The sequence below is a fragment of the Aethalodelphis obliquidens genome, unplaced genomic scaffold (genome assembly GCF_003676395.1).
Source record: "Aethalodelphis obliquidens isolate GAN/ISIS:26980383/991018 unplaced genomic scaffold, ASM367639v1 scaffold13, whole genome shotgun sequence".
Lineage (NCBI taxonomy): Eukaryota > Metazoa > Chordata > Mammalia > Artiodactyla > Delphinidae > Aethalodelphis > Aethalodelphis obliquidens.
In genome coordinates, this window is record NW_020837957.1 from 34,939,448 (window position 1) to 34,960,864 (window position 21,417).

A 21,417-nucleotide genomic window follows, 5' to 3' on the forward strand; every position below is an offset into this window, starting at 1 on the left:
ATTTAGGACAGTTGAATTGAAAGTGCATTCTGACATTTTAGAATATTTCGGGTTTTGTTGTTAAATCATTACCATGTATTAGCAGATAGCTTATAAGTATTCTTGGTAGAGGCTAAGAGCCAAAGAATTACTTACACGAGTTATTTGTATTATCAAAGATAGAATTTTCCTTATGATTTTTTAAAGTTTTCTTTGTTTTGTATTGTGATCTTTATTGTTTTGTGAATACAGTTGTGAGTCTGCGTCTCTGACAAAGTGAAAAATGTCCATTTTTTTCACAAGTGAATTGGTAAAATGACTTTAAAAATTAGATAGAAAGCAAGGCATATGTGTATTGCTTTATTGGAAGTACCTAAAAAAAGTAAAATTGGCATTTCAGATATGCCCAGAGATGCAGAGCACCAGATACTTATTCCTGATATCTCTGATTTTAATCAGAATAAGTAGGAGTCAAAAATCATTTCAAATGTCTGGACCTAAGCTCTGATCATTTGCACTCTTCACCTGCTAGGATGGCTGAAGGAGTTGCAGAATAGCTCTTTGTAGCCCCCAGAGAGCAGCCTCTGGTTCCTAGAGTGCAAGCCATGAAGAGGGCCATGGTACCTTTCAAAAAGCAGCTGTTCTTTGAAATCAGTAGAGCATGCCTAGAAACATCAGGATGTATATATGTCCTTGGCAAGCTTGTGGCAGGCAGAACCATGAATGACTTACCTCCTTACCTCCTTGAGTCAACATTTGCTTTAGGTTAGTGTGTTTGAGGGTAAATTAGTAAACAGTTTTCTCAGTTTATATTTCCAGTTTGTCTTACTATAGTTTGAAGACCTGCTTTCCAATATCATCTGTGGAAATTCACTTACGGTTGAAGTGTTGAAGTTAAGTAAAAAGAATAGCTTTTCTCAAGTATCATTCTGATAAGTATATATGATTTAAAATTTTCAGTTATTTAAAAGCTTGAGTTGTCTTTTGGCATTTTTTTGAATTAGAAGTGTCAATTAAAGTAACAGGTGACCATTTCAGCCAGGGCGCATCAAGATCCCTGAAATGGGTTTATTTCTTTCAGAGCCAGATATAGTAGCTTATTCTTAATAATAGGTCTACTTTCTCAATAGTGTATAGATACAGTTATGAATTCTACCACAGGAAATACTTCTTAGGGAGTCTTTTTAAAACAAGAGGTGGTCTATATTTTATCATTTAGCTCTATAAATTGAGTAATTAGAGATTACCCTGAGACCGGTCTTGAGCTTAGGCTCCGTCTTAGACTTTGGTGACAGTTTGATTTTTGTGTTGATGGGGGTTTTTTAATTTTATTTTACCTTTTTAGTGAGTTTAGTTTGTAGTCATATGAACTGTGTAACCAATTCGGTGTTCATGGGGATAAGCACTTAACGTAATGATTTAACAGTCAGCCGCATATTTTCCCCTCAAGAATGGAGAGGGATGCAATAGATTGTCATGTTACTTATCTTTTCAAAATTTACCTCAAAGCAGTACAATCTCAAGCTGTAAACCTTTTTTATTTTTTTAAGAGTAAAACTTGATCTCACTATACTGTTTTTTGTTGTTGTTGTTGTTGTTTTTGTGGTACAAGGGCCTCTCGCCGCTGTGGCCTCTCCCGCCGCGGAGCACAGGCTCCGGATGCGCAGGCTCAGCGGCCATGGCTCACGAGCCCAGCTGCTCCGCTGCATGTGGGATCTTCCCGGACCAGGGTATGAATTCGTGTCCCCTGCATCGGCAGGCGGACCCCTAACCACTGCGCCACCAGGGAAGCCCCTCACTATACTCTTGTTGAATATTTATAGGAAGTGTATTCCACTCTGTTTAGGGGCAATCTAACCAATACCTCTTCACTTCTGTAATATACAAATATTGAATATCTCTTTTAAATTGATCCATAATGTATCCATAAAATAATTCTGAAGTCTCGCTGCAAATTAAGCCAAAGTGACTTAATTAGTATAATGGTGTCTCTACATGTTTATGGTGATTCATACTTTCAGGATATAAAGGATCAGTTTTCTTTTTGTTCACAAATGTAGTAAACCTTGCCTTGCCTGATTAAGGTCATAGAAAATAAGAAAACACCAGCTGACTTTGTGAGAGAGGAAACATGATGCCAAATACTAGTAGTAAAGCCTTATTTCCTCCAGTTATTCCATAATGTGTCAGGATCCCAGGAAAGCAGCTCTGTAGTTACGGTATTCTCTATAGAAATTTTTGTTTTAGTGTTCTTCCATGAAAAGCTCCAGGTCTTAGATGTCTATAATTAAGAATCTTTGTCTTTTTTTGTGTAAGACTTTTACATTAAATTATTTTAGTAAACTTAGTTATATATTGTTCAGAGAAAATTCAGTGTTTCTTTCTGAAGATTTATTTTATCCTCATTCTCGATTGATAACTTGTCAGTATTAAATTCTAAGTTCAAAATTATTCTCCTTCATACCTTATTTTTTTTCGTTGTGTTTTTTATTTCCCCAACTTTTATTTTGAGAATTTTCAAAACTACAGAAAAGTTGCAAGAATAGCATAGTATCTATTTGCCCATCCCATAGATTTGTGATTCAGCAATTGTTAACATTTTGCCACATTTGATTTTCCTTTCTCTATATATATTTTTTCATTTTTTTCTGAACCATTTGAGTTAGTAGTAGACATCATGACACTTTATCCCTAGAACATTCAGGATGCATCACCTAAGAATAAGGATATTCTCCCACATAACCACAATATAATCATTATATTCAGAAAATTTAACACTGATACAATAATATTGTGTAATATATAGGCCAGTCACATTTCCCCAATTTTCCCAATAACGTCCTTTATAGTCTTTTTTTGGATGCAGAATTTAATTATTACATTTAGTTGCCATGTCTCTTCTGTCTAGAATAGCTTTTTGTTTATTTTTGATAATATTGACATTTTTAATAGTCTAAGCCTTTGTTTTGAAGAATGATCCTCAGTTTGGCTTATTCTCATGGTTTACTCACATGATAACATTCTATTTAATAAAAAGGATTGTAATGCCCAGTTACTGGTGGAATTACTTCTTTCTCCTGGCCAACAACCCATGTAAGTCCCTGATTCATTGATAGGAATATAACATAAGTTATTAAAGTCCATATTCCCCACAATAACTGCTGGATTCATAAACTCATATTGATTGGACAATCATAGATGTGGAATTTGAGAGTTAGATGAGGATTTAGGTAAGAAATTAATAGTTTACCCCTAACTGCTAAGAGAGGTAAAGTGACTTAAGTCATTTAACAGCTACTGACTCTCATGACAAGGGTTATCAGTCAGTCCATGAGCATGAAATACCCTTTCTATACTAGGCATTGAGCTATGCATTGCGATACTAAGATGGTTAAGATTGGATCCCTACTCTTAAGTAACAGTCTGTGGTAATATATGCAGTGTAACTACTGCAACGAGTGTAGCTCCAGACTTGGGTGGGCTTTGCAGTTGCCTGGATTGACTGATCCATCTCTTATATGCTGTATTGGACTGTAAAATGGAGATAACAGTATCTAACTTGAAAGGTTAGAAGGGGTAAATAAGATTATGAATTTAAATCATTCTAAGTCTTTAGTGATTTTTTTATTATTTTAATCTCATGTATGTGTACAGTAAACCCATGTGATAGATGATACAGTAGCAGACAATAAGAGTATAGAGGAGGGAGTTAATAGGGGAAGTTGCAAATTTAATTAATGAATATATTGCCCTTTTAACAATATTTAAATACAGTAACCATATACTGAATGCCTAAAGTGATAGGTAGAGGAGACTTACAGAGTAATTCATTTCAGTTCTGCAAACACTTATTAAACCCTTTTGTGCTATGCATGTACCACATGCTCCAGATTGTAGAAGAATAAAGCATAGGGCTTGCCTCAGAGAGCGTGAGCTTGAAAAAGGTAAATTTAAGTTAAATAAAATGAAATAGGTACTTTACAAAACAAAATATAACTTTGTAAAAGTTATCTAGTGTTATAGAAGACTAAATAAGTAGATTTTTAAAAGGCTTAGCCAAAAGCCTAGATGATGAAACCAAATATGTTACCAATGGAAAGTATGCTTTGGGAAATGGAATTAGATTGGAGGGTGGAGGTGGGGTTAAAGGAGATTGTCCCTGACTTCTGAGGTTGAAGTTAGAGGTGACTGCCATGGAATCATCTCTCATGCCTCCATAAGAGGGAAATTACTCAGCTGAATGGACTTTTGGCATAGTAATTATTACGCTTTTAGGCGGAATATCTTGGCATTTGGGGTTGGGTACGTATTAGTTTATGTTCAAATTTGTCTCCTTCAGAATTTTCCACTGTGTACCTCTTAATTCTTTTGAGAATCTTCAAATGTCATATGTTGATATGATCTCATTATGCTGAACTTTCTACTCTTGATGCTGTAAACCACGCACTGGTCAAATATTTGCCCCCTACCTGTCTGTTAACCCTCTTCCCTTAGTCTTTCTGCCCAGGCCATGACCCTTGTATTCTTCCCAAATTGTCCTGGAATTTTGATTATGGATCGGTATTCCGTTAAAACTTAACATCAAAAGTCCTGCCTAGAAGTTTCTGTAATTCCAGATTAGTAAAATATTTTAAAAATTTGTCAGTTTTATTAAGATCTTGTATTACTTTTGAATTCATTTAAAACAGGATAGATGACTATGGATATAATACAACTCTCAAAATTACTAGTACCTTAGGGCAAGCAGCTGTCTCTCTCCCTGCCCTGCCTTAACACACACACACACACGCACACACGCACACACTTTTTTTCCCCCAACTCTGGGAAATATGAGAGAATGGCTTAGGAGGGACAAGCATATGCAACTACCTATCTTTTACATAGTTTTTCTCTTAGATAAGTAAAACATTTTCCTCTTATTTATTTATTTTAAAAAAATATTTTATTTTTATTTATTTTTTAATAGATCTTTATTGGAGTATAATTGCTTCACAATACTGTGTTAGTTTCTGTTGCACAACAAAGCGAATCAGCCATATGCATACATATGTCCCCATATCTCCTTCCTCTTGAGCCTCCCTTCCATCCTCCGTATCCCACCCCGTAGGTTATCGCAAAGCACCGAGTCCATCTCCCTGTGCTATGCTGCTGCTTCCCACCAGCCAACTATTTTACATTCAGTAGTGTATATATGTTGATGCTACTCACTTTGCACCAGCTTTGCCCTCCCACCCCATTTCCTCAAGTCCATTTTCTGTGTCTACCTCTTTATTCCTGCCCTGCAACTAGGTTCATCAGTACCTTTTTTTTTTTTAGATTCCATATATATGCGTTAGCATACGGTATTTGTTTTTCTCTTTCTGACTTATTTCATTCTGTATGAGACTCTAGGTCCATCCACCTCACTACAAATAACTCAATTTCATTTCTTTTTATGGCTGAGAAATATTCCATTGTATATATGTGCCACATCTTCTTTATCCATTCATCTATCAATGGACATTTAGGTTGATTCCATGTCCTGGCTATTGTAAATAGAGCTGCAGTGAACATTATGGTACATGTCTCTTTTTGAATTATGGTTTTCTCAGGGTACATGCTCAGTAGTGGGACTGCTGGGTCATATGGTAGTTCTATTTTTAGCTTTTTAAGGAACCTCCATACTATTTTCCATAGTGGTTGTATCAATTTACATTCCCACCAACAGTGCAGGAAGGTTCCCTTTTCACCACACCCTTTCCAGCATTTATTGTTTCTAGATTTTTTGATGATGGCCATTCTGACCGACGTGAGGTGATTATTTTTATTTTATTTTATTTTATTTTATTATTTTTGGCTGTGTTGGGTCTCCGTTGTGTGCGCGGGCTTCCTCTAGTTGCAGTGAACAGGGGCTACTCTTTGTTGCTGTGCGCGGGCTTCTCATTGCTGTGGCCTCTCCTGTTATGGAGCATGGGCTCCAGGCGCTCGGGCTTCCGTAGTTGTGGCTCACGGGCTCTAGAGTGCAGGCTCAGTAGCTGTGGCTCACGGGCTCCAGAGCGCAGGCTCAGCAGCCGTGGCGCACGGGCTTAGTTTCTCCACGGCATGTGGGATCTTCCTGGCCCAGGGCTTGAACCCGTGTCCTCTGCATTGGCAGGCGGATTCCCAACCACTGCGCCACCAGGGAAGCCCCTCTTATTTAAAGTACAGTCATGACTATTAGAAAAGATTTAGAAAATTCAGAACAACATAATAAACAATTTTATGTCACTTAAAATCACTACCTAATATAACTGTTGTTAACATTGAGGTGAGTTTTTATTTTGTTCTTCATAGTTGAAATTACACAATTTTATATCCTCCTTTGATTTTTTTAAATTTAACATTGCCATAAACATTTTTACTTGTCATTAAAGATTATCAATAAACAGTTTTTGGCTGCATATTATTCTGTCTAATTTATATACCATGATTTGATTATAGGCTATGTAACTAAAGGTTGAACATTTAGATTTCCATATTTACTATTATAAATGATGCTGCTGTGAACATCTTTGTGGTGGAGCTTTTACTGAATGTTTGGTTATTTCCATGATAGAATGTTATGAGCTATTTTTAAAATTATTTGTTTATATTCTTTATATTGTTATAGCATCATAGTGCTTTTGTATTGGTTTTCATGAATGCTTTACCTAGTTAAGATATTAATCTTTTGCTATTTCTTGCATAGTTTACTCATTTTGTTTTCTTTAAATTCAGCTAATGCTGTACGTGTTTTTCTCAAACTAGTATGCCTAAAACTAATCTTTTATTCTTTCCCTTTTCTTCACTGTCCAGCTGACCAAGGCAGAAACTGAAATCTTTTCATCTTTGATCTTCTCTACCCTCCTCTGCTACATCTAGTCATCCACTGACTGAGTCCTTATTCTACCTCTTAAATATTTTTTTGTAGCCATTCACTTTGCTCCATCCCTACTCCCTCTATGTTATTAATTCCTTTGCAAAGCTTTCCCAACACTGTCCTTGAATGATTAAGTGTTCTTCACTTAAGCAGCCACTTCCAGGCTTTTGGCTCTATGTGTATATTTATACACATTGTTATGAAATTATCATCTTACTTTTTATCAGTATTCCTCAGACAGTTTTCCAAGGAACTCAAGTGTTGGTGAGATACTGTCTCTTATATGACAGAGGATTTCATGGTCAAGTTTGGAAAATAATATCTTCTTGGAGATTCATAATATAAATAATATAATATAAATTAGCATGTTAAAGGCCCTGAGAAGTTCTACTTGGCATTTTAATAGATGCTGAGTGTGTGTGATGGTGAACAAAACTAGTTTGGAGCTTAACCAAATCCTGTGGACATTTGTTTTTACCTTATCTATTTGGTACTGGGCATTACCCCTTCCTTCCTAAAACTGCTGCTTTGTCATGTGACACTGTATTCTCTTGATTCTCCTGATGTTTCTCTGATTGTTCCTTTATCTTCATGGGTTCCTTTTCTTCTGCCCACTGCAGTTGACCCATGAACAACATGGGTTTGAACTGCCTGGGTCCACTTATACATGGATTTTTTCAATAAATACATGCTACAGTACGACATGATCTGCAGTTGGTTGAATCCACAGATGCAGAACCTGGATACGGAGGGCTGACTGTAAAGTTATACATGGATTTTTGACTGTGTGGGGCTCGGTGCCCCTTAACCCCTGCATTGTTCAAGGGTCAACTCTACTTAAATTTTGGTGTTTCTTGGGGCTCTGTCGTAGCCCACTGCTCTTTTCACACTTCATCTCACCTACTCTGGTGGTTTCAAATATCACATTTGCTGCTAACTAATTGTTTTAATCAGCCCTCAGAGGACAATAGAAATGTTTTAAGTACAAGGGTTATCTTGTAGATGGAATCTGAAGTAAATCTGAGCCTCATGGGGAAAAAAGAGCTAGGAAGCTACCAGCTTCCACTAGTAGACAACCAAGCTAAAAACTTGGAAGTCTTCTTGACTCTCCCTCCCACATTTATCAGATTCTTTCAGTTTCAAATCCTAAATTCTTATTTCAGTTCCCTCCCCTCCAGCATCCATGCCACTCCCCTATGTCATGCCCTCATCACCTTTTGTTTGAACTGATTCTAATAGCCTGCTTCTGCATGCAGTTTGCTCCTGTTACATCCTTTAGGAAATCATCGTGATGTATTGAAAAATGCAGGTCTCATCACACCATTCTCTTGCTTAAAACTTCAATGGTTTCCTGTATCTCTAGAGTGAAGATGAAAAACTCCTTACCAAAGCTTAGAGGCTACTTCTTCTGCCTTCCTTTCAGCCTTAAACTGTTATGGCCGTTGTCTACTTCGTCTGGTTTTTTTTCTCTGATGTGATTATCCACACTACTTCATTTTCTTGCAGTAACCTTTCCTTGCTTCCTAACTTGTATATATCTCTTTTACTGCATTTACATATAAGCAGATGATTATAGTGAGGCCTCTTCCTCTCTAAACTGTGAGCTCCTTGAGATCAAGGAGTGTGTTTTACTGGTTTTTGTAATCCCAGCACCTCTGGTACTCTGAATGTTTGTTGAATGAATGAGGAGAATGAATACACTCATTCCCAGCCATGGTCCTTCAGCTCTTATGTCTCCCAGCCCCTACCCCACCTCTGTTGTCTCTGATTCCTCAACTGCAGGTTCTCCTACCAAGGGGGTTTTCAGGTACCTGTATTCTGCAGGTTGGGAGAGACATCTATTTTTATAAAATGATGTAGCATCGTTTTTAGTGTATAGAGAAATCCAAATACTATTAATATTTTGCACATAAGACTACTGAATATATTTTTAAAACTTAAGTATGACATTGTTATATGTATTCATTAAAGTTGTCTTTCTGTTATATAAACTTGTTAATGGAGACTGAGTTAATGTTATTGGTCATTTGCTTTTCTATCAATTTAATATTGCCCTTAGAAATATAAAACCCAGCAACTGAAGTAATTCTTAAGATATCTCTAGCAGCAGTATAAAGTTAATTTTGTAATGTCTTTCTTGTGTATATCAAGTCCAAGATCTCTCATATACTACTCGGGACTTTTCTGCTTTTGAACCATGTTGGTGTCTATTACCATTCTTGCCACATGATTCATTTATGTTTTGGGATCAGTGCAGTAGCCTCTTAACTTTCCTTAGTTTTGCCCCCTTTTAATCTATCTGTTACGTCTTTGCCGGAATGATCTTTCTTACTTAACATCCTTTAGTGGCTCCCCATTGCCTTCAGAATTGAACATAGACTCCTTAGCATGGAAGTTAGCCCTGTGTGCCTCTAGCTCATCTCTCAGTACTCTCAGTGTGCAGCCCGTGCTCTAGTTGTACTGAACTGTATGAGTCCTGTAATGCCTCCTGCTCTCAAGCCTTGGCACCTTTGTGCAGGCTGCTTCCTTGACTTCTGCTGTCCTCGTTCCCACTCTTGCTCCTGGCCTACTTCCTTTCAGCCTTCCTCCTGGAATTCTGATACTCCCCACCCTACTCTGGATTCTGTGTTCCCATTGCACACGGTGCTTATATAATGTATGTATTTGTTTCCTTGTCTGCCCCCATCACCTTGAGGACAGGGACAGTGAGTGTCCAGATATTTGGCATAGTGCCCAATACATGAATGTTCTCCATAAATATTTATCGACTGTTGTCATTGTTAGTAATTCTGGAATGCACCATTAATGTTTTAAAACTCTGTTTTTGTAGCCTCAAGGAATAGGTTCTCCTAGTGTTTATCATGCGGTTATCGTCATCTTTTTGGAGTTTTTTGCTTGGGGATTATTGACAGCACCCACCTTGGTGGTAAGTAATCTTTTAACTTATTTATCACTGACTTTAAAATTTCTTTTTCTTCGGTTTCAGGAGGGAAATAAGTTTGGGGAGGAAAAAAAGGCTCTTTCCTTTCCAAGGTTAATTCTCCCACCAATATCGTCAGCCCTTTAGTACTGTATTTTACTGGTTTAGTTGTCTTTTCCAACCTTTACTTCTTCCTTACTTTTTGGCAGGGCTTGGGCAGGTGTGATTCTTCTGGTGAACACTGGAAAAGTTTAAGCAGGGCTCAGTCCCCCCTCTGGGGAAGGTGGAAAGGATTCTTATACTGACAAGCTTAGGAAGAATGGTGTCTGTGCCCTGAATCACTCAACATTATTATTTTGAGATTCATTCCTGCAGTTGCATTTTCCAAATACAAGTTTCTTTTAGTTTAGGCAGAGGATCTAGAGGTAACCATCTAGAGAGGTCATTCTTTTCATAGCTCTAAGCTGATTTTACTCAAATATTCCCAGGTTTAGAACCTCACAAAAAGACCTCCCTGCCAGACCAAACATCTTAGGTGATAGCTAGTTTTCTCCTGTCGGCTTAGATGAGGGGAATGGAATGAAGGAAGGAGTAATGGTAGACCTCTATGATATCTTGAAAGGTGTAATCAGGATAAATGTACAGCTTTCTAAATCCCAGAAGAACAGATTTTTAAAGAGATATACTTCCTTGTTTTTTCATGAGCTTGTTTGTTGATACACAAAAAAGACTTTTATAAAAAGTTCATAAATTGATCATATATAGATAGATTGAACTAGTCTACTAAACATTATGATTATGACATTTGTAACCACATTATACTGTAATAACCTGATGTCAAGGGGCTACTGTGGTGTTGTAATAACTGTGTTCTCACACCTTTGTATTAGCTTTCTAATATTAGAGTGTGCTTATTTATAATCTACCAATTTAACATATAAATCTGTCTGGTGGATCATTAGTCCTATGGTTTAAAGTACTTGAGCTTTGTAATAGCAGTTTGTATATATTTATATAATGATGAGTCCAGGCACTGTAAATACGTCTAAGCACTGTAAATACATTACTTTAAATCCTCAAAACCACTTTATCAATGAGGAATTAGCCTCATAATGATGCCGAAAGCTCAGCCTCTCTGTACACTGGTGCCGAGTCAAATCTTGGAGGCAGAGTTTTGGGTGAAGTAGAAGAGAATAGCTTTATGGCTTTGCCAGGCAAAGAGGAACACAGCGGGCTCCTGCCCTCTGTGAAACTATGAATATGTGTCCCAACCTGGGAGGATTTGATGAAGAGTTTTGTAGCAATAGTTCAAGGGTGGAGTTGCTGATAAGATTAGGGAGGGTATGTGTAGGGCCTGCACTCCTTTAATGTCTTCTCAGGTAATCTTGATGAGCTTCTCTGGTTCCTTTAGTCTGGCCTCAGTTGGTCTTCTCTGGTATGGAGAATGCTGACATCTTCCACTTGTTGGTTTTAATTCTATAAAGGGGCTTAACCATATTGTTATGTGTGTCCCTTGAGGTGGAACCAGGATCCTGCCCCAAGGCTGCACTATTGTTTCTTGACTGTTCCTGCCTTGACTCTGCATCCCTTCCCTTCCTGGATTAGCAACTGTTCAACTGTTCAAATCTGCCCTTTGGAACTCAGGGAAGGTCATGGAGCTGAACAGAAAGGCTCCCTGTGCCCAGGAGACCCTACAGGGTCCTCCTCATTTTCAATAATACAGATGAGGAAATTAAGGTTTAGAAGAGTTAAGCAACTTGTTACTCTGATAGTAAACTGCAGTTTTGGTTTTAAACCTAGGCTTGTTTTGTTCCTAGTGCTCAGTCTTGGAGAATACTGGTAGCAAGTGGTTCATACCCATGTTTTAGGTAGTTGAGTTTATCTGCAGCGCAACTACTAGCTAAGTAGAGAGATTAAAATATTGAGTAAACTGTGAGCAAGCCATCAAAAAAAAAAGCTTTTTGTGATGATTCCATAATTTGTCATCATGATTTGAAGTGCGTGTAGCTGTTTTTTAAATTCATATCTCATTTATATTTTTTAGATATCTCAACTTTTTCTCTAACTTCGGTATCATTTTTTCTAATTGGACAAAAAGAGATTGTCTTCTTTAAGAACAAGGAAGAAATCCAGTTATTTAGATATAACTGCTTGCTTGTTAGTTCATTTTTCATAGCTATGGGAAAACTGTGTGCTTAATACATTCTTAACTATTTTTTGTTGATTAAAAAATGGATAGTACCTTTGATTTTTCTTTTTCTCTCTTTTTTCTTTTACTTTTTAGAATACTGAATTGAATTATGGTCAGGAAAATGAAAAGTGCTAATTTGGGACTTAATGAATTATTTTTCTATTGCCAGCATAAATACATATCTTAGAATAATTGCTATAACATTGTTGCCAATTATTTTATTTATGGAAAGACTTCTTTCGCCCCATTGTTGTTGTAACAGTTACTCTTAATTCCCATGTTTTTTTTTAATACTTGAATTTTTAAAAATGGTGAAATGATGAGGTGTTACATGGGGCAGTTGTCCATAATATTATCATAGTCATAATTCTTTACCTTTTTCAATTTTTCACTTCATTATTTTTTTTTAAATCAAGCTTTCTCTCATGAAAAATAAGTTCAAGTATAAATGAATGTTAAGCTCAGAGTTTTATTTTTCTGATTCTTTTCTCATCTTTAATGTATACACATTTTAAAAAATAATTGCAGTGGTTGTGCTCTACATTTTTTTGCTTGATGGGGAAAACCTTGGGTGGTTTAGGCAAAACAAGGATTGAATTGTAGAGATTAGATGTATCTAAGTGTTGAGATTTGTTATACTCTTATAACAAATTACTTACTGGTGTTTTAACAGTTTTAACTTACTGGTGTTATAACAAATTACTTACTGGTGTTTTGGCCTTTGGGCATTGGAACAGCAAGAATCTTTGAAACATCACTGAAAAATAGTTGTGCATGGGAAATCTATATATATATACAGTTCTCTCTCTAGATGTTACATATGTTACTTTTTTAGTAATTAGAAACACAGTGTCTGCCTGTTGTAGACCATTAAGCAATGTGAAATGTGTAAGAACAGGAGAGTTCTCCTGCAGTCTTACTCATCCCTCCAGGCAACCATCAGTTTAGGAGATTTTGGCTTCAGGGTAGGCTTTACCAGCCCCATTAGGACAGATTGGCGAACTGGAGATGAAGGTTTCAGCTGTTAGAATGTGGTATCTATTAAGTCAGTGATTTTTTTAAACCAGAGGTGAATATTAGTGATACCTGTTTTTGTTTTTTCCCCCAAATACCTAGGCCTTACAACCTTTCTGGCTGAAATCAGAGTTTTCAAGGGGGAGGCTCAGGCATGTATATTTTTTTAGAAGTGATTCTCATATGTCTAGTATATATCACTAATTAAGAACCAATATACGAATTCACTGTGGGCTTTTAAAAAAGGTTTTGCTCATTTTGAGACTTTCTGCTTGCAATTTTTTATTGTTGTTGATTTTATTAGCAGGCTTTTTCTCTTTGTTTTGGACTCCTATACTCCCCCGTGTTGGAGTGTGAGGAAAAGTGAGTTTTGGGGTAGAAGGCACCAAGTTGTAGCACTTTGCTCTCTTTTCCAAAAGTCTGTTAACCTTTAAACATTTTATTTCTGTCTTACGTGTTTTGAAACTGATTATAAATGGTGCCTGCTAGAGAGTCACAGCTCTTATTCATTTAGAAAGGGAAAGTGAGGATGAAGATATATTTGAGTTTATTTGCATTTTATGTATCTCTCTCTTCCCATACATAGCTCTCAAAAATTATAAAATTTAAGCGTTTCAATTTTCAAAGATACTCTTTGAATTAATTCATTTAACGGATAACCAAATTTAAAACATATTAATTATAATAAATGTTTGGTGTTGGATTTATAATAACCTTCATTTTAAAAAGTAATGTGAAGTTAAAAGAAATTAAAAAAAAATTCCATGTGGTTGCAATTATCTTTGAGTTTTAAGCCCATGGAGCTTGCAGAACACTGTTCTAGAATACAGTAAAAGAACAAAGGCTGCATTCTATGTGGAGGACCTGCCCAGGGCAGGATGGTGAAATCTCCAACAAGGGGATTTACGTTAATTACACAGAAGAATTTTATATTGACATTTTTAAGGACAGTAATCTAACACTTTGAGAGGTTATGACTATATGGTTGGTTCATAGTGGGTGTTCAGTCAGTGATTATTGATTGACTAAATAATATACATTTACGTAAAGAGAATTAATGACAGTTGGACTAAGGATCTATAATGCTAAGAACTGGCTTCACTTTTTGACAGACCTATGGTTCTAGAAATACTAGGCCAATATTTGATGGTTCAGGTTGCTAGATGCACAATCCATGTTATGGAGCAAGACCCTGCACACCAGTCCTCCAGCATCTCTTCTATGGCTTAGCATTCTTTGCTCATAGATAGTCCTGAAGCATTTATTAGTTAAAGGACTATTTACTCTCAAAATTTTTTAAGTTCTTAAAAATTTTAAGATCCATAAAATTTATTGGAAAATGACACATTTTTTTCCTATTCAGCCCCAGTGCTTAAGGGTCCCCCAGGATTAAAAATCTTTACAACCAACATTTTTATTACTTCTTATATTAATATTTGTCTCTGTGTTAAAATTTTTGTTAAAAAAAAAGTGAGGGTTTGTTTATCTTTAGCTATACTCCTTTGGAGGGGTTATAAAAGTTTTTATTTTGTAACATTTGGTTAAATCAATTTGCATAATTGTCATGTTATATTAAGTCATTTTGAAAGCAGAATTTATAATCTGTTAATTATGAACATTTGTGAACGGTTAATAGTGCCTCTATTGATGAGGCACTAATAGAAATAAAAATATATAAATATATAATAAAAATATATAAATATATAAAAAAAATATAAATATAAAAATATATTAAATGCAAAGTGTAGTAGATATAGTGCCTGTCTGCCCTTAAGAAGTTTGAAATATAATTGAAAAGAAATATTTATCAAATACCTGAAAAGATGAAAAATACAAGACCTAAGTAACAGAGTACTGTAATATAAAAAATATTAGAAAGCTATATGTGATGACCAAGGGAGTGCTGTAATCACCCATTATATGGTCCTAAAGGAGAAATTGATTGCTTTGGACAGGAAAGTTTGGTAGCAAAGGAGCAATATGGAAGATTTTGGGGTCGACTAGATAGGGAAGATAAGGGGAACAAACATTTATGGTAGATAGGATATCATGTGTAAAAGTATGAATATTGGAAAGCATAGGAATATTTCTAAAGTAGTGAAAAGACCAGATTGATTGGAATGGAAGATGGCTTGGCAAAGTGAATTGTTAGAAATAAGATTCAGTGTATTACAAAACTTCTTGTAAGCATTCGTTATGTCCTTCTTTCTTTTTAACACCAAATCCATTCTTTGTCCCTAGAAAGAATTGGCCCTTAGTAATAACTGGAACAAAAGCAGATTTAAGTTGTTATGAAAGGTTTGGGGATAAGGAGTTTAAATCTTTTTCTCTAGTACAAGAACTAGCAAACTATGGCCAGAGCAAATACTGCTAGTACCCTGTTTTTGTAAATAAAGTCTTATTGGAACACAACCATGCCTATTTATTTACATATAGTCTATGGCTGCTTTTATTGAGTTGAGCACTTGTGACAGAGACTGTATGGCCTGCAAAGCTAGAAAAAACTGAAAATATGTACTGTCTGGTTCTTTACAGAAAAAGTTTGCACCCACCTTCTTTGGATCCATGGGTCTTCACTATAAATAATAAATAATAGGGTTTTTCAACTATCGAGATTTGGGGCCAGATGATTATTGTGGGGGAGGGCTGACCTGTGTATCGTAGGATGTTCAGCAGCCTTCCTGACCTCTACCTCATAGATGCCAGTAACATATTTTCTTTCCCCTGACCCCCGCCCTCCCCGATCCCTCATGTTATGATAAAAATGTCTCCAGACATTGTCAGATGTCCTCTGGGGGTCAAAATCACCCTCCGTTGAGAATCACAAAATATGTGAATATCATAAATATGTGATTTTTTCCATATTAGTGATTTTCTTTGAATACTAAACATTTCTAATTTTATTTTTACATAAAAGCTAATTTTAGTTAAATTTCTAGTTATTGGCAGAAGAGTAACTGAAGAAAAGCGAGCCTTCTAATCTTTCTAAAGGTTTTACTTGCAGGATGTTAGAAAGTACAACCAGCATAGTTTTTCTTCCTAAAGAGAAGATTTTCCGACCTGTCTCATTCCCCACATTGCCATTCTCTATTGTTTTTATTGAGAGACAGTATGGTATAATGGAAGAAGCATTGGCTTTAAGTCAAGCAAGAACTCAGTTGCCACATCTGTAAAGTGGTAATATCTAATTCATAATATTGTTAGGATTAAGTAAAAGTATATATAAAGCCTCTGATACATAGGCTGTGAAAATGGTGGTTGCTGCTTTTTATTTTTTTAGTTACCTTTCCCGCAGTTACTTTCTCAACCAATGAGTTCCCAATGGTTCACTTGTTACCCAGTGAACAAACTGATGCCATGTGGTTTGAGACCAGGCCTTGGAAAGGATAAAGAAACTTGTTATACATTTTCATGGGTTGGGATTTTTTTTTCTTTCTTTCTTTCTTACCTTATGGAATCTCTAGGTCCACTTTTTGGCAATTAAATTTTCCCTATTTATTCTCCTAGTCTCCTATCTTAGATAATACACCTGTCTGTAAAGGGAGTTATAAGTCAGTCGGTTATATGTTGGAAGCAGGATAGCATAGTGATTAAAAGCATGGGCTTTCAAGCTTGACTTCCTGTGGTCACTTTCAGTTTTGCTACTTACTATGTGATCTTAGATAAGACATTTAACCTCTCTGTGTATCAGTTTTCTAATAGGGCCATTACGAAGAATGAAAGGAGATAATGTGATAAAGTGCCCAATTTAGTGCCTTGTGACATAGTAAATGCCGTATAAATGTTTGGTGTTATTAGTATTTACTCATATGCATAGTGTCATACAAACCTGAAAATTTATATGAAATAAAATTGGATTGTGTTATGAAGGGACGTTTTACGTTTTACTAGGACTAAAATGTAGCATGAGCTTTTTATTTTGTTCTTATTCTTTAGGTATTACATGAAACCTTCCCTAAACATACATTTCTGATGAATGGCCTAATTCAAGGAGTAAAGGTAGGATCAATCATATATATATATATATATGCATATACACAAACATGCACAAATATACTTATGTAAATATATGTAATTCTGCCAGTTTATTAAGTTAGTTGATCAATCTCCTAAGTATTAATTTTTACAATTGGAGTATATCTTGGGGGATTACTTAGCACTTTTTAAATGAACTGGGTTTTAAATATGATTTGACTTACATATAGCCAACTATGTATAATAATGATAAACCACATCATAACAAATTTCCCCTGTGTTTTACGTGTTGGCACTTTCTTTACAAAGATCTGAGTGCTTTTTGTAAACTAGCAACAAGAATATAGATTGAAGAGAAAAGAACTATTTAAAAAATGCATGAGTATAAAATATATCAATATGGTAAAATTTTGATTATTCTACATATTCTTTACTCTTGGTTCCATTTGATCAACAAGTTTATAAACTGATAATTAGCATATGATATTCCTTCTAGAATTGCTAGAGTTGTGGTTGAGAATTCATTAGAACGTTTTGTGTTTAATATGCTACCACAGCCCGCAGATGGTTCTGTATGGTCTTGGGAAATTGAAAAATTATATACAGACAAGAAACAAGTTGTTTATCTAAAGTTTGGTGATATACTTATTTTAGAAATAAACTTGTTTAAAATTCTTCTGTGGTAGTAAAATGATTTATTTTTGGCTCATCAGTATACATAGTATATGTATTTTCTTCATTTAACTTTTTTTTAGGGTTTGTTGTCATTCCTCAGTGCCCCACTTATTGGTGCTCTTTCTGATGTTTGGGGCCGAAAATCCTTCTTGCTGCTAACAGTATTTTTCACGTGTGCCCCAATTCCTTTAATGAAGATCAGCCCATGGTACGTGCACATTCAGATTATAGCAACTAAATATCAACTGTTAATTGTTTTCTGAATATTCCCTTATTTCTTCCACTTTTTTTCCATCTTATCTATGTAGGTTTTTAATTTATTTTTCTAATACATTTATTCTTTGATACAGATAAGAGGGCCTTTAAAAATATAGTAGCTAAGTAATATAACAGTAAGTAATAAAGTTTTTTGAACTAGATGCCACTATAGGAAGCATGTAGACTACCAGCTAATCTGCTTTTGGATTTCACAGCCCAAATTTCAAAACAATATTTTAGGTACTGGATAGGGTTGCTAACTTTTTATTTTATTTTATTTTTTTTGTGGTACGCGGGCCTCCCACCGCTGCGGCCTCCCCCAATGCGGAGCACAGGCTCCGGACGCGCAGGCCCAGCGGCCATGGCTTACGGGCCCAGCCACTCCGCGGCATGTGGGATCCTCCCGGACCGGGGCACGAACCCGCGTCCCTTGCTTCGGCAGGCGGACTCCCAACCACTGCGCCACCAGGGAAGCCCTAACTTTTACTTTCTTAAGTAGGATGTTAAACACAACGTTTATCATCATTATCTATATTAATTAGGAATAGATTTTGTTATATATCAGTAAAGTCCCAAATAATCGTTTCTTAAAAACAAGTTAATTCACTGCTAATTTCTCTCTCCATATAAAAGAAGTCTGGAGTTGAGTAGTCCAGAGCTGGTAGGGCAGTTCCCGGGAACCAGACTTTTTCTATCTTCATGCTCTGCCATCCTCCACTATCACCTCACTGTCCAGATGGCTGCTTAAGTGAGCTCCAGCTTGTGTCACCTTCAGGCAGAAAAGATGGAAGGAGTGGCTACAAAGAGCATACTGCCTTCCGTTAGGGAAACTATGGAATTCCCACCCAACCTCTGTTTGCGTCTGTTTGGTCAGATTTCAGGCATACGCTGCTCCTAGTTACAAGAGGCTGGGCTCTTGGCCACCCTGATTAAAATCAAGTCTTCCACTGAGGAGGAAGGGAGGGAAAGCTCACAAAGAGAATGATTTTCCCAAGATAATAGAGCCCAATTTAGTTGTAGATTTTTTAATTCTTTGACTAATATTCTACTCCACTTGAATATTAATGTTAGTTAATTCTATATCATAGATCGGCTGTATTTCCATGGTGAATCTAGAAAGGTCAGGGCTATTTATGAGGCAGGATCTTCCTTCCTCTCATAGGTGAGATATAACTCTGAAGGCCAAACCCTTGATGAATGCTAATCATCTAAATGAAATCTTACCAAACAAATCTAGGGCATGAACAAGTTATTTGCTGTGGAAAGCAGCATGTTAGAAAAAAATTGGTAAGCAATAAAGTCCCGGTGGCATGATATTTTGAAAGTGCAATATGATTTCACTTGATTTTAAAAACTAAACATCAGCATTACAATAGAGACTTCTTATTCTCAGCCAGGTATTTTTGAATCATGTATAGCAAAATGTAATTTGCTTTTTAAAATAGCTTTTGTTCATTTTATTTTGGACACTGCCATACAGGTTGTTTTGCCGACATTTGAAGAACTAAAGATAGCTTATGGAAAAACATCTAGTTTCTATATATAGACTCAAGATAAATATAGACTAACTTGTCCCTCAGTTTTATTTACTGGATTTTGTTTTTTTGTGTAGTACTGTGATGGGAAATTGTAATAGATGAATTATAGTAGACTCTATAGTTTGTTGCTATTTTTAGTAGAAACAATAACAAAGCCACTTAACAATTCAACAATTGGGTAAAAAATTGACCTGAATACATTTTCTAATTTTAAGTATTCCCACATAGTAGCTGAGTTGCTATCGAAGGCCCACATCTAGCCCTGTTTACATAATATCTGGGGCTTATGATTTATAGAAGAATTAATCTATGAACTGTCCTAGTAAGCTGTTGACTGAAATTAGGTATACGTACATTAGTTCACTTATAAAAATGAAGATTAAGGTAATAGTAATTGTTTTCTAACCATTTCTTGTCAATTATCTTTCAATCCTAGGTGGTACTTTGCTGTTATCTCTGTTTCTGGGGTTTTTGCAGTGACTTTCTCTGTGGTATTTGCATATGTAGCAGATATAACCCAAGAACATGAAAGAAGTATGGCTTATGGACTGGTATGTATTTTTAATCTGTACCTTTGTGTCTGCTGAAAAACACCGTGTTATTGTCTTTTATTACAAGGAGTGCAAGCCTTTGCATTATAAGATTTATTTTTGCATAAGTACATTTTATAATAAAATCATCCATTAGACTACATTAAATTTTTTTTCAGTACAAAGCCATGTAAGTTTTGATATTTTCATTCAGTCAGTATTAGTCACACATATCAGATTTGAAATTACAGTGGAATATTTTTACCTTATATAAGTTCTTTTTAATAGAATACTAAAAGAACTATTTAATATGTAATGAGTTTTAAAATTACTCTTATTTAATGGCTAATCTAAAATATAATAGGTTAACACCCATCTCAGGGATCCCAAACCTTCTTGGTGGCTTTCTGGGCCACACAGAGTCTCTCTCATATTTTTTCTTTTTTCTTTTCTTTCTTTTTTTTTTTTTTAACTTAGCTTTTTTAATAATTAATTTTTATTGAATAAGTCTGACATAATAACATTATTTAACTTTAAGGTGCACAAAGTGTTACTTTGATCCATTTATATATTGTAATATGATTGCTGTTATAGCTATATTTATCATATTACATAATTATAGTACAATATTGTCTATATTCATTTTACTTTGCATTGGATCTCTTTGGCTTATTTACTACTCCTTGCAAGTTTGTCTCTCATATTCTTTTGTTTTTGCTTGTGGACATGTGTTTATATCACTTTTAACGTGGAAGAATCATTTATAGCTAGATTCAGCCCAGAGGCAGTAGTTTGCCAAATTCTGGACACTTAATGTCTATCGAATCTAGAAATAAAATAAGTTAACGGATCACTGTTAGCCAGAAGTAGGACAGTGATGAGCTTCAGCAGATAGGGAGCAAGCATCTTTTGTTAAATAAGGACTGAATATTGTGTCAGGTTGAATCTTACTTTTATGAGAGTCTGTTGTCTTTGATTCAAAGATCAAAAAATATAACAAAGAATCATGGAATTAAGAGGATTTGGAGGGAAATACCTATAGTGAGAAACATACCAAAAAAACTAATGATTAGTTGTAAACTCAAGAACATTAAATGATAGGAAGTTAATGATAGCCAGGATGTTTTAAAACAGCTTTATTGAGATATAATTTACATACCATAAAATTTGTCCATTTTGTGTGTATAGTTAAATCAATTTTAGTAAATTTATACAGCTTTGCAACATGCCCACAGTCCAGGTTGTTTCTGTTTTTGCTAAGGTAATTTATTTTGTCATAGCCAAATCTTTGAAATTAATAGTTTCAACCTGGAAGCTTTATGTATTGAAGGCACATCTAGTAAATGACAGTTTCAATCTTCTAGAAATAATATGGCTGCAGATAAAAGGGAATAAAGTGATCTTTGTGGTCATCTTTCTGTCTGGCCAGAAAAAAATAGCCACCAGGGAGGAGAATCGAG

The 21,417-nt window shown here is 35.6% G+C and overlaps 1 protein-coding gene across 2 annotated transcripts in view; it reads left to right on the plus strand.

The window, feature by feature from the left end:
* The window catches only part of SLC71A1 (solute carrier family 71 member 1), a 46,437-nt gene that overhangs the window by 11,963 nt on the left and 13,057 nt on the right, over positions 1-21,417 (plus strand). For both annotated transcript variants that reach the window (XM_027114461.1, XM_027114462.1), the window contains exons 2-5: positions 9,687-9,782; positions 16,918-16,980; positions 17,712-17,839; positions 19,864-19,978. In XM_027114461.1, the coding sequence (XP_026970262.1) occupies positions 9,687-9,782; positions 16,918-16,980; positions 17,712-17,839; positions 19,864-19,978 (402 nt within the window). The remainder of the gene's footprint in view (positions 1-9,686; positions 9,783-16,917; positions 16,981-17,711; positions 17,840-19,863; positions 19,979-21,417) is intronic.